The sequence below is a fragment of the Typopeltis vanoorti genome, chromosome 20 (genome assembly GCF_054136105.1).
Source record: "Typopeltis vanoorti isolate ZY-2024b chromosome 20, IOZ_Tvanoo_1.0, whole genome shotgun sequence".
Classification (NCBI taxonomy): Eukaryota; Metazoa; Arthropoda; class Arachnida; order Uropygi; family Thelyphonidae; genus Typopeltis; species Typopeltis vanoorti.
The window spans coordinates 86,077,501-86,089,915 of NC_143568.1; the positions used below are offsets into that span (position 1 = coordinate 86,077,501).

The 12,415-nt window shown below is 36.0% G+C and overlaps 1 protein-coding gene across 1 annotated transcript in view; it reads left to right on the forward strand.

The window, feature by feature from the left end:
- LOC150095629 (lewis-type alpha-(1,3)-fucosyltransferase-like) overlaps positions 1 to 4,533 on the forward strand; it is a 14,360-nt gene extending 9,827 nt beyond the window's left edge. Inside the window, exon 2 of the mRNA XM_090409929.1 lies at positions 3,133 to 4,533. Coding sequence (XP_090266055.1) covers positions 3,133 to 4,275 — 1,143 coding nt within the window. The 3' untranslated portion in view covers positions 4,276 to 4,533. The remainder of the gene's footprint in view (positions 1 to 3,132) is intronic.
- Positions 4,534 to 12,415: the final 7,882 nt, after the last annotated feature.

Consider the following 12,415-nt stretch of genomic DNA (forward strand, 5'->3'; position numbering starts at 1 on the left):
AGTATTCTAAAAATTTATTATATACCTTTTTTTTTCCAAACTACTTCACATAATATCAAAATCCGAACATTTGATTAAATATATTCTAAAAATGGGCAATCGAATATGAGATTAATACCCTTGGAGGGTAATGGATGGCAATGCTGTAGCCAGTGAAGTTCTAACTGAGGCTCGGCTATTGCTGTTACCCTCTTGCCATGATCAGAGCTTTAATAGCTCAATAACACCTTATCCCTACACTGTCCTCTACAGATAACAGGGAAGATGAAAAGCATTCTTGCTTCACCCCTTTAAGCCAGTCAATAATAGTGGCGGGAGACCTAAACGCAAAACATCCCACGTGGAACAGTAGAAACACCAATAATAATGGGAAGAGTCTACACAAATTTGCTATGACAAGAAACATCACCATAGCAGGTCCTGTTGAACCAACATGCTACGAACCACTGGGCAAACCTGACATGCTGGATATAGCCATTTTCAGAAACACCCCACACCAATTCCAGTTACAAGTTGTTAATGATCTTAGCTCCGACCACAATCCGGTTCTGCTTAGCCTAGGCAGGGAAGCAGAAACCATCCCAGGACAATCCTACACAAATCTCAAGAAGCTTAACGCAGCTCTCTGCAATATCACAGGCCCTGTCCCAACCATCTCCTCACCCAAAGAAATAGACACAGCGATCAATAAACTGCAAAGCAAAATCCAAACTGGCCTTCCAACAGCCTCCACCGTTACCGCTCCAGCTCAAGCTAACCTGCTCCCAGAAGAGATTCTAAAGATTATCCGTAACAAAAACAGGATCAGACGTCGATACAATGCAACACTTTCACCCCAGGATACACAAGAGCTAAACAGGGCAACAAACCTAGTCAGATATGCGATCAAAGACCATGAGAATCAACTGTGGGAGAGGAAACTAAGCTCCTTAAACACTGAAGATAACTCATTATGGAAAATGGCTAAAGCCCTTTGCAGCAATCACCCCAACATACAACCAATCCATGGAGAAAGAGGCGTAGTCTACTGAGACGATGAAAAAGCAGAAGCCTTTACAGACCCCCCGAGAGCTGCAATTTCAACCAAACTACACTCATGCGGACCTGCGCTTCACCAAAAAATCCACAGGCAAGTATGCTATGTACTTTATCATCCCACCAGCCGTGACAACACAAACTATACTACGCCAAAGGAAATATACCAAATCATCAAGAACCTCAACAACAGAAAAGCACCAGGTCCTGATCAGATTTCAAACAAAATTATGAAACCACTCCCTCACAAAACAATAATGCATCTAGTAGCTATCATCAATGCAATGCTAAGATTCAACTACTTCCCCACTCGCTGGAAACAGGCAGATATAATCCTCATCCACAAACCAGGGAAATCACCTCCGTTCCCCCAGAATTACAGACCTATCAGTCTCTTGTCAGGCCTTGGGAAAATCGCTGGAAAAGTAATACTAAAACGCCTACAAAATGAAATGGACAATCTAGATCTAATCCCAAAAGAACAATTTGGTTTTTGCACAGGTCACTGCACAACTTGACAAATCCACAGAGTTATAGAATACATAACTACCGGATTCAATTGGAAACAACATACAGGTGCAATCTTCCTGGATGTGGCGAAAGCCTTCGATAAAGTGTGGCACAAAGGCCTCATCCACAAACTAATAACTGCAAAATACTCACTAAACCTCATCCAAATCATACTCTTACGAAAATTTCAAGTGAAACTCCGTGGCCTCAGATCCACTACAAGAAGTATCACAGCAGGTGTCCCACAAGGCTCCCTTCTATCGCCATTACTTTTCAATATTTACATCTCAGACATCCCAAACACTCCATCAACTATCATGGATTTTTATGCGGATGACATGGCGATACTGGCCAGATCACTCGGGCCACACGACTACAAAATGCAGCAACAAATCTTGAAAAATGGTTTCAAATGGAGAATAGACGTTAATGCAGACAAGAGCACGACCATACTCTTTACAAGGAAGAAAGCAAACCACCACGGAACAGTCACAATGTTCAATACCAATATCCCATGGCAAAAAGAAGTAAAATACCTGGGAATCAAACTAGATAACCGACTTAACTTCAACTCCCACATCTCTCATGCCTGCAACAAAGCTAACTCAGCAATAGCTCAACTCTACCCTCTACTCAACCAAAGAAGCAAAGTCAGTCCAGAAAACAAACTAAGAATATACAAAGCACTCGTCAGGCCCACACTAACTTACGGTTCACCAGCATGGAGCCACACCTCCCCTCGCAACATCAAAAGATTACAAATAATCCAAACAAAATGCCTCCGAATGATCTTCGATGCCCCATGGTTTGTAAGAAACACTATTCTCCATCAAGATGGAAACCTGCCAGACATACCTACGTTTCTCCGCCAGATAGCAGCCAAGTACTTTGCTCAAGCATCACTCCATCCTAACCAACTCATTCATGAGTCATCAGATTAAGATGAAAAAGACAGATGGAAACATAAACGCCCAAAGGCAGCCCTGATCACAGATTGAAATAATTCTACACAGCCCTATTTAGGGCAAGCCAGGTGCTCAAACCTTTCTTTCATTAAATAATTAAAAAGTACTGTTTATGGGATAAAAATCCAAGGGATTGATGTCTATCCAGCCATAGAAGTTAACAGTTAACATAACTTATATGTAAGAGAGTAGATCACCGAATAATTTTTTATAGAAAAGTAGCTTGCATAGAAAAAAAGGTTGAACACAACTCCACTGCTATATACCTACCATTTTAGTTTCTTTTTTTTGTTTATAAACAGATCTCTTTTTGTAGTGTAAAGTAATTCCACAAAAGCTTGTGTGTGAAATGTTATCTAGCACACTGCTGCACATTGTCACAATGTTCTGTAACTGTGTGTGTGTGTGTGTGTGTGTGTGTGTGTGTGTGTTTGCATATATCATTAATAATTATACATCAATATATTTTACATATATTTATTATTATTATTTTTTCATTACAGATGTCTTTTAGGACAGGAATTTCAAAATGTGCCAAAAGTTAGGTTTACTGCATCTGGTATGCATCTTTGGAATTATATTTTATTTTTTTATTGCTGTGCATTTTTTTAGTCATTCTCAGTTTGATGTCACTGGCAGTCAGACAAAGATCATTTCTTTACATCATGTCCTACCTGACACTCTACGAGGTAAAAAGCTTCTCTTTCACCAAATATATGAACCACGCCAAGTTAAACTGATAGGAATTTCCAAAAATGCTAATACAACTAATGAAAATGAGAAGGTTATTTTGCTATGGACACCATGGAACAGGCAGTGGAAAACAATTAACTATTACTTTCTAGAGGAAGGACAGAAGTCTTTTGTGCAGTATGGTTGCCCTATATCCAAATGCACTGTAACACTGGATAAACGCAAGTTGCTCACTGCAGATGCAGTCCTTTTCTCCCTTTTGGATGTTAATCCTGAAAAGCTTCCTCCAGTTCATCTATCTACTCAATACTGGATTCTTTATATTATGGAAGCACCCTGGTTGATAAAGTCAAATTTAACCATCCTAAATGGACTGTTTAACTGGACCATGAGTTATCGTGAAGATTCTGATATTGTAGCAAAGTATGGATTTGTGGATAAGATGGTAAATGATAACAGCACATCATTGCTCCAATCTCTTAGGAAAAAAAACAAATCAATTGTTTGGTTTACAAGTGACTGTAAAACAGATAGCAAACGTGAAGATTATGCAAAAGAACTTAAGAAATACATTGACATAGACATATATGGGGCATGTGGAACCAAAACTTGTTACCCATCACAGTCATCTTATTGTTATGAAAATGTTCTACAAAGTTATAAGTTTTATCTTTCTTTTGAAAACTCTATCTGTAAAGACTATGTAACAGAGAAGTTCTTTAATATTTTGCTTTATGATATTGTGCCTATAGTTTTTGGCGGTGCAAACTATTCTCGTATAGCTCCTTCCCATTCATATATTGATGCAAACCAATTTTCCGAACCTAGTAAATTAGCTTCTTATTTGAAGGAAGTGATGAAAAATGAAACTATCTACGCATCATATTTTGAATGGAAAAAAACCCATAAAGCTTTCCTCTATCCATGGATGTGCAATCTGTGTGAAAAACTCCACACACCATTGACACAATCTGTGCTCAAAGATATCAAACAGTGGTGGATTACCAATGCTCACTGCAAAAGATGGGACAAAAGTCAAGGTTTTTTCAATATCGATACTACTATTATGTAGTAGGACTCGCATAAAAAAAAAAATCAAGGTGAAATATGTGAAACAAGAAATCTGACAGCTTATATTACTCATCTTACTGATTGAAACTAAAACCTTTCACTGGCTGAAAAAAATTATAATTGGTTGGGTTCCTATTACCCACAACAATGCCTATCATACAAATCTCTCTCTCTGAAATTCATTCACCAAAGAAGCACTCAAGTCTCACTGGTAAACCCTTCCATTTGTTCACCACATGCATACAAGAAAACCTAGGTCCTTGCTACCACACTCTTACTCAGCTTCTAGTTGATGATTCCTTCTTCCTCCCACCCACACAAACACACCATGATTTGAACCCCCCCCCCCTGTATCGTTGCTATAAAATCCATCTACTAACTGAAACATTGTCTATAACATCTATCACATTCCTCTCCTCACACAGTCCTATTTATTATACTTTGAAGTGAGCATTCTCTCAATAAACATTCCACAGGACTAATCTTATCATGGTTACTTGTTTATACAGATATATACAGATGTGTATCAACCCTGATCTAGAGGAAGTTCAGAGACAAAAACAGTGTGGCAAATGTTCAGGGAACATTTGCCACACTGTCTCAAACTCCAAGAACATAGATAACCAAATCTATCCCAGAAGTCCCTGATGTTGTCTTTATCAAGGCCATATGAAGAAGAAGAATAACTACCATATCCCTACCAGTTAAAGTTTGGTTCAGCATTACATCTGACCATTAAGTTTAGCACCCTTGACTTTTGACAATTACCCACTATACTCCTGAGTCTCTAGCTATGTCAGCCATTTGCAGCAACCCATTACTTTAACACTTAATCTGCAATCTCTTGCACTCAACCAACAATGAAATGACAGTTATTATCATTGCTTCTAGCATCTGTCTATCCAAATCATCCTTCAAAGATTCTGTATCTGAAGCAATCATTGCATTATTCCAGCATAGTATCAAGGCTGGCAAACAAATCTATATTGCTCTTCAAACTCCAATAGCATTAATATATATATTAAACAGCAGTGGCATGAAGGTAGAACATTGGATATACCCATTCACATAATATTTTCTGATACCAGTTACACGACTGCTTTCCTATTCAGGTTACCAGTCTATTTCTCATATCTGTTCATTCCAGCTTAAATAATCCTCCATTTTTTTTTTCCCTATTGAATCCACTCAGGACATGCTGTAAGATTCTTTTCAGTAGAACACATTTTATATGTTTTCATGTTCTGTTTTACACAACCTCAAATTAACAGCACAACTTAAGTATACAGAGACCTGCAGCACACCACTAGTCAGCCACCTTCTTGTGGATTATGCTCTTCCATATATATACTCCTCTTTGGTATCTGTCCATAAACCATCCTTATATCCATCATCATCATCAAATTCCTGCCATGTACCCTCAAGGGGTGTACAGAATTATGATAGTACTACTACATGAAAAATTTGCATTACTAACTTCCTATCTACAATTTTCCTCCAAATCATCTGTTACTTGTCAAGACTCTAACATTATCAGATCTTATATTTCTATCGTTTAAGGCACTTTGTACCGTATCAATCCACCTATATCTTGGTCTTCCTCTGGGTCGTTTTCCTGCTAACCTGACAGAGAACACTTGTTTTGCTAATCTTTCCTTGCCCCATTCTGTTTAAGTGAACATACCACCTGAGATTAACTCTGCTAACACATTCCTGGATGCTGACAATATCAAGTTCTTTCTTAATATCCTTGTTTTTAATATGATATTGCTATTGATGCCATCTGTTCATGCATCTAATCTTTCTCAGGACTCACATATCTGCAGTCTCTAATCTTTGGTCAAGTGTTTTACTTCTGACCCAGCTCTCAGATCCATAAGTTAAAACTGGTTTGAACACTGTCTTGTACAGCTAATTTAGTGTTCCAACTAATTTCTCTCTTATTCCATATTTTTATATGGAATAAGAGAGAAATTATGGAAAAATAACAGAATTTTTATAAAAATATGGAATGTTTATAAAAATTCCATATTTTTATTTAGCTACATATGCACTAAAAATCGTGCCTAAGTAACTAAAATGTTTTACTTGTTCCACAGGTTCTCCGTTCACAATGTAGTTGATATTTTTAATGTTTATGCCTATTTTTATTGTCTTCGTCTTTTTACTGCTGATCTTCATACCATATCTATTACAACAGTTATTCAATTTAGTCAGGGAATCTTGCAGTCTTGTAGAGGAAATTATTTAGAAGTATAAAATTTCTGCATAAAGCAAAGAGCTGACATTAACATCTCCAATTTTGATATCATGTTTAATACCACTTTTCTTCATAATGTGATCCATATAGATAATGAATAATAGAGGGGATAAAGCACATCCTTGTCTCACACCAGATTTAACATTAAACCATCTCCTGTACTTCCTTCAATTCTAACTGATGCAACCTTGATTATTGAGACATTGATGCAACCTTTATTATTTCTTGAAATTTCTCCTATCTCCTATTTAAACGTTTTGTATGAGTCTGTTTTTATGTTCTGTTTTGTTTGAATTAAAAGAAAGAGCACAACAGTTTTTTTAACTTATTATTATTACGCTGTATTATTATTCCCACATATGAGAAATTATAGATTGTTATTACTGTATATGCACTGTTCATCAGGGATCTGAGTAACATATAAATCTGACTTAAAGACATTCTCAGGAACGTATCTCGTTCATAACCCAGGGAGACTGCCTTTTTATAATTATTAACTGACTTAAACACTAAGAAAAAAATATAAGAGATTTAATAAGGTTTCACTACTCAGGTGAATACAGTACCATGGAGAAAACATCTTAAAAATATATTGTACTTTAGACAAATGTAGAGTTTAGAACAAGTAGTAGTTGGGTTTGAAATTGAGTCCGAGCATTAGTTCTGGCATGAAGCACTGTGCGTGTGAATGATATCATGAGTACGCCAAAACTGGATTCCAGTGCTATGTGAATCAGGTAGGTTGTTATATATATTGTAGGTTGTTATATATATTGTTATATAGGTTGTTATATATAATATATGTATATATATATATATATAGAGAGAGAGAGAGAGAGAGAGAGAGAGATTGAAGCATGGACTACCCACCTTATTCTATAATGGTTACCAAAGCCAGTCTGGGTTGGTCCATGACCTTAAAAGGCTGTAAGTACCATGGATTTTTTTTAGTTGATTTTTTATGGTGCAAAGACATCAAGGGGTCATACTGTGGCAGGAGTCATACAAGTCACAGCAGTATATGGTAATTGGAATCCTTGGTGGGATTTGAACCTGCAGCCTCTTGGGTGGAGGGAAGATACACTAACCACTCAGCCAACCAGGCTGGCATACCATGATTGATTATTATACAATAACCTGTTCACCCATTGAGGATTCTGTAAGCAATGATGACGATATGTCAACTTGACAAAAAAAGTTGCCTAATCTATGACACAACAGTGACATATGCGGGTAAATTAAAGAGAAAGAAAATACTTGCCATGTTCCTTAAGCAACTAAAGTGTAGTCTTTTGGAAAAAAATACTGAGGAAATACTTTTCTTTGGAATAGAGGTACATGAAATGAAGGAGGAAGATTTTTGTCTTTGAACTGTGTATGGATGTTGAATGGTACCCATAAAATTACCTATAAAAAAAGGTTAAGGCAAAAATAGATATGTATGAGAAAGTGACTTAGACTGTGAGAATGGTTTCATCTGTTAACTAAAGGATAGTATTATCAGGGAAGATTTTTAATGCACCAACCTAAATTGCGAAATAATGAGAAGTATTCTAGGTTTGGGTGAATTGTGAGATTTACATAGATGAGAACTCTCTTGAGAAGTAAAATACAAACTTTTTTTTAGCCTGAAGAAATCACAGATGTAATGTTTTGAAGCAGTGAAAGTTAGTTTAAGAAAAGAGATATACTCATGCCTAGAGATCTGTGTATAAACCAGTGTAAGGGGAAGTGGAATTAGATCTTTCTTGAAAGAAGAAACACAGGACTGTTTTGGTAGTGTAACCATATTTATCTCTTTGCATATGCCCCATTTAAGGTGATGTTTATGGAAGATCTTGCAACTGAGATTAGACATTATAAAGCTAGTCAACCAAAGACAAATGCAGTACAATGTCATCAGCCAAATGAGCCTACCATGATATATAGTTAATAATCAGAAGAAACTGGCAATCCATTTAAGATGAGCGCAAGAAGATCCTTTATATATATATAGTAGGAAGGCGGTGGGTGAAAGTAGAGGCTCAGGCTTCTCCATCATTTATAAGAAATCTGAAGAGAGGTCCAACCATGACATGTAGTTACTAAGAAAAGAAAACAGGCAATCCATTTGCAAAGGTTAGAAGGCAACATTAAGGTGGTAGGTTGATAAGTAGGCTTCTATGCTACACACAATTAAAAGCATCCACGAGTTTCTCCAAACCACTAAGATGCTCTAGCATCTAGTAGTATAAAAGATCGTAAAGATAATATAGGATGAGTGCTAATTCTGGAGCAGCACAACTGGGAGCAATACCACTGGGACAAGACTGTTATCAGCAACGATGGACTGAGTAAAGCATAGTTTTTCCCTCTCAAGACATTTGAGATATGCCATATGTTTTTCTAGAATGCTTTGGCAAACTTATTGGAGAATCAGAGCTTGGATAATGGCTGGTTTGGGGTGGAATTAGGAATGAAGGTCTCTTTTCCAGTGAAGATTATGCCACTTATTTGGTCAGAGCATGTGTTTGAATCAGGAGAAAGAGTGAAAACAATAACTGGACCACAGAAAGGAGAGCAACTGTAAGAGAAGTTATCCCATCTTGCACCACTGTTTCAGTAAACAAATGGCCTCTCAGTCTCCTAGCCTTTGGAGACTGAGAATGTCTGGTTTAAAGGTATTCTGTAAAACAGGAAACATGGACAACGTGAGTTACCAAGAGGAGAGCTGGCTTCCACAGTATATTTGGAAGGAGAACTGGCTAAGATAGCATTTAGGGTGATGAAGGATAGTGAGAATTATCTAGTATTCTAGTGGACAGATGGACAATTTGTGTTCAATGATTACTAACCAGGCTGATTAGTAATCATTGAACTGTATTCTCTAAGATGACTTCACTGACTGGGTATTTAAATAGAGTAAGGGAAATAAGAAAACAAAAACAATGTCACAGATAGGCACCCTATCAAAATTTGTCCATCACAAGTTTATCAGACCATGCACTCTACTCATACTACATTCTGCTATTGTTAGTTCATGATATCTGGCTCTCCTATGGAGTTCCATGAAATAATAATGGTTTAGTAGGACTAGCCCATATTCATAACATTTTTAGGTAGTAAACTAGTCAAGTTCAGAAAGTTTTTGTAGTCCTATTAATATATTTTTAATGTAACCAATGCACTGAATGTAACAGCACTTCTTCACAACATTAACTGTTTTGGAGGAGGGTTCTGATAAACTGTAGCAGGTTCTTTATTACCCCCACCCCCCAATAGATACTTCGCATACCTGCAAGTTTCCTGACATAAAACGCTGCTGGTAATATAGTTTGCTAATTATGTAAACGTATTTCTATTTTAATCTTGTTGAGAAGACAAACTGAGTCATGTTATCCTTTTACAAAATGGAGTTATGATTGCATGGGAACTCTCGTAGAGGGAAGAAATCTCAATGTTTCATATTCTATACCTGATAACCGACCATTATTATAAGGTAAGGATGTAATAACTTTTAGTAAGCTACCCTGTTCTTTTTTCTTTCTGGATATAAATTACTGTGAATAATATTGAAATTCAGTAGTACACCTCGGTTAAAGACAAAAATGAAAATTTGGATATTGTGCAACTGTTTGTAGCCAAATACAAACTGATATAGAGTATGAAATTTATGTAAAAACCATTATGCTATTTTGATATTCAGTTGTTGACAGTATGTCCAAGCAATGTTGATGCATGATGTTAATGGCCTGACTGGTTAGTGTCTCCACTTTATAGTCACTAGGCCATGGATTCAAATGCCACCTAGGCATAGCCGTTTGTGAAAGGCTTTTAAGTCATCGCCACCACAAGCACTTGAAAATGCTCTATTGTCTCTAGGACAGGGTTCTCAGATTAACCAACATTTAGCCCATTTATAATAATAAAAAATGAGTATAGATTTCAAAAGAAGAAATAAATTATTTGCTTGTTTAGAGATTTAAGTATTGCCAAAAATTCTGCCAAAAAACTAGCATCAAAGTGAACTTCATTATCATAATCTCTACCAAAGGAGCAGGAATCATTCTAAATGAAATCATCAGGAACTGGCTGAAGCTGCATAATTTTTGATTTTGATGAAAATGAATCATTTTGTCACACTATCCTTAAGATGGAAAAAAAAAGTATATATTTTAGATTTTTCCTGGCTACTTATTAAATTATGGCAACTGTTTTTATTCAGATCAACAGAATCTTCCCAATTTGAGATGGTTTTAAAATTAATCACAGCTTATATTTCTAGACTGTACAACTTTTGATGTTTTTACTGTTATTTTAATGATCAAGATATACTTTTTTGATTTATTTGCATTTTCAGATGAAAAGAAAAAAAAGTTTAAGTGACAAATATGTACTTTGTATGTTCTAAGTACTTTTTTTTCCCATTTTTATTCTACTCTGCAGGTCCTAGAATCCACAAGTCTGAGTGATTTTTATTTTTTAAATTTCATTTATACATATACTGGAATACAGATATACCAAATCACCTTGGCTGAAGTGTTTCTTCTATGAAAAAAAAAAAAAAATGCCCCAAAGTTTGCAAAAAATTTTAAAGGACTGACTGGAAGTCTACAAAGGTTATATAGGGGAAGAAATAAAATTTGGAAATTTTTATGAGATACTCTTGATAGTGCCTATAAAGCAAAATTGGTCCCTTTCTATTATTTTCATCCCTTCAGCTTAGATGCCCTTTTAAAAATGAAACAATTTTTTTTTTTTTGTTGCATCTTTTATCATATTTCATCATCATCATCATCATCATCATCAAATTCCTGCCATGTACCCTCAAGGGGTGTACAGGATATGATAGTACTACATGAAAAAATTACATCATTACTAACTTCCTATCTACAATTTTCCTCCAAATCAGTCTGTTACTTGTCAAGACTCCAACATTATCAGATCTTATATTTCTATCGTCTAAGGCACTTTGTACCATATCAATCCACCTATATCTTGGTCTTCCTCTGTGTCATTTTCCTGCCAACCTGGTAGAGAATACTTGTTTTGCTAATCTTTTCTCTCCCATTCTATTTAAGTGACCATACCATCTGAGATTACCTCTGCTAACGCATTCCTGGATGCTGACAATGTCAAGTTCTTTCCTAATATCCTCATTTTTAATATGATATTGCCATTGATGCCATCTGTTCACGCATATAATCTTTCTCAGGACTCTCATATCTGCGGTCTCTAGTCTTTGGTCAAGTGTTTTACTTCTGACCCAGCTCTCAGATCCATAAGTTAAAACTGGTTTGAACACTGTCTTGTATACAACTAATTTAGTGTTCCGACTGATTTCTCTCTTATTCCATATGAATTTATTCAAATGACTTCCCAGCATACCAGCTTTGCTGATTCTGTTGTCTATTTCTATATTTAATTTACCATCTTCAGTAAAAATCGTGCCTAAGTAGCTGAAATGTTTTACTTGTTCTACAGGTTCTCCATTCACAACACAGTTGACATTTTCAATGATTCTGCCTATTTTCATTGTCTTTGTATTGCTGACCTTCATATCATATCTATTACAACAGATATTCAATTTAGTCAGAGAATCTTGCAGACTTGTAGTGGATTTATTTAGAAGTATAACATCATCCGCATAAAGCAAAGAGCTGACATTAACATCTCCAATTTTGATATCATGTTTAATACCACTTTCCTCCATAATGTGATCCATATAGATAATGAATAACAGAGGGGATAATGTACATCCTTGTCTCACACCAGATTTAACATTAAACCATCTTCCTGTACTTCCTTCAATTCTAACTGCTGACTTACAACTCAAATAAAGACTAAATATTGCTTGATATAATGCCCCATTGACACCATATAACTACAGCGTATTGAATAG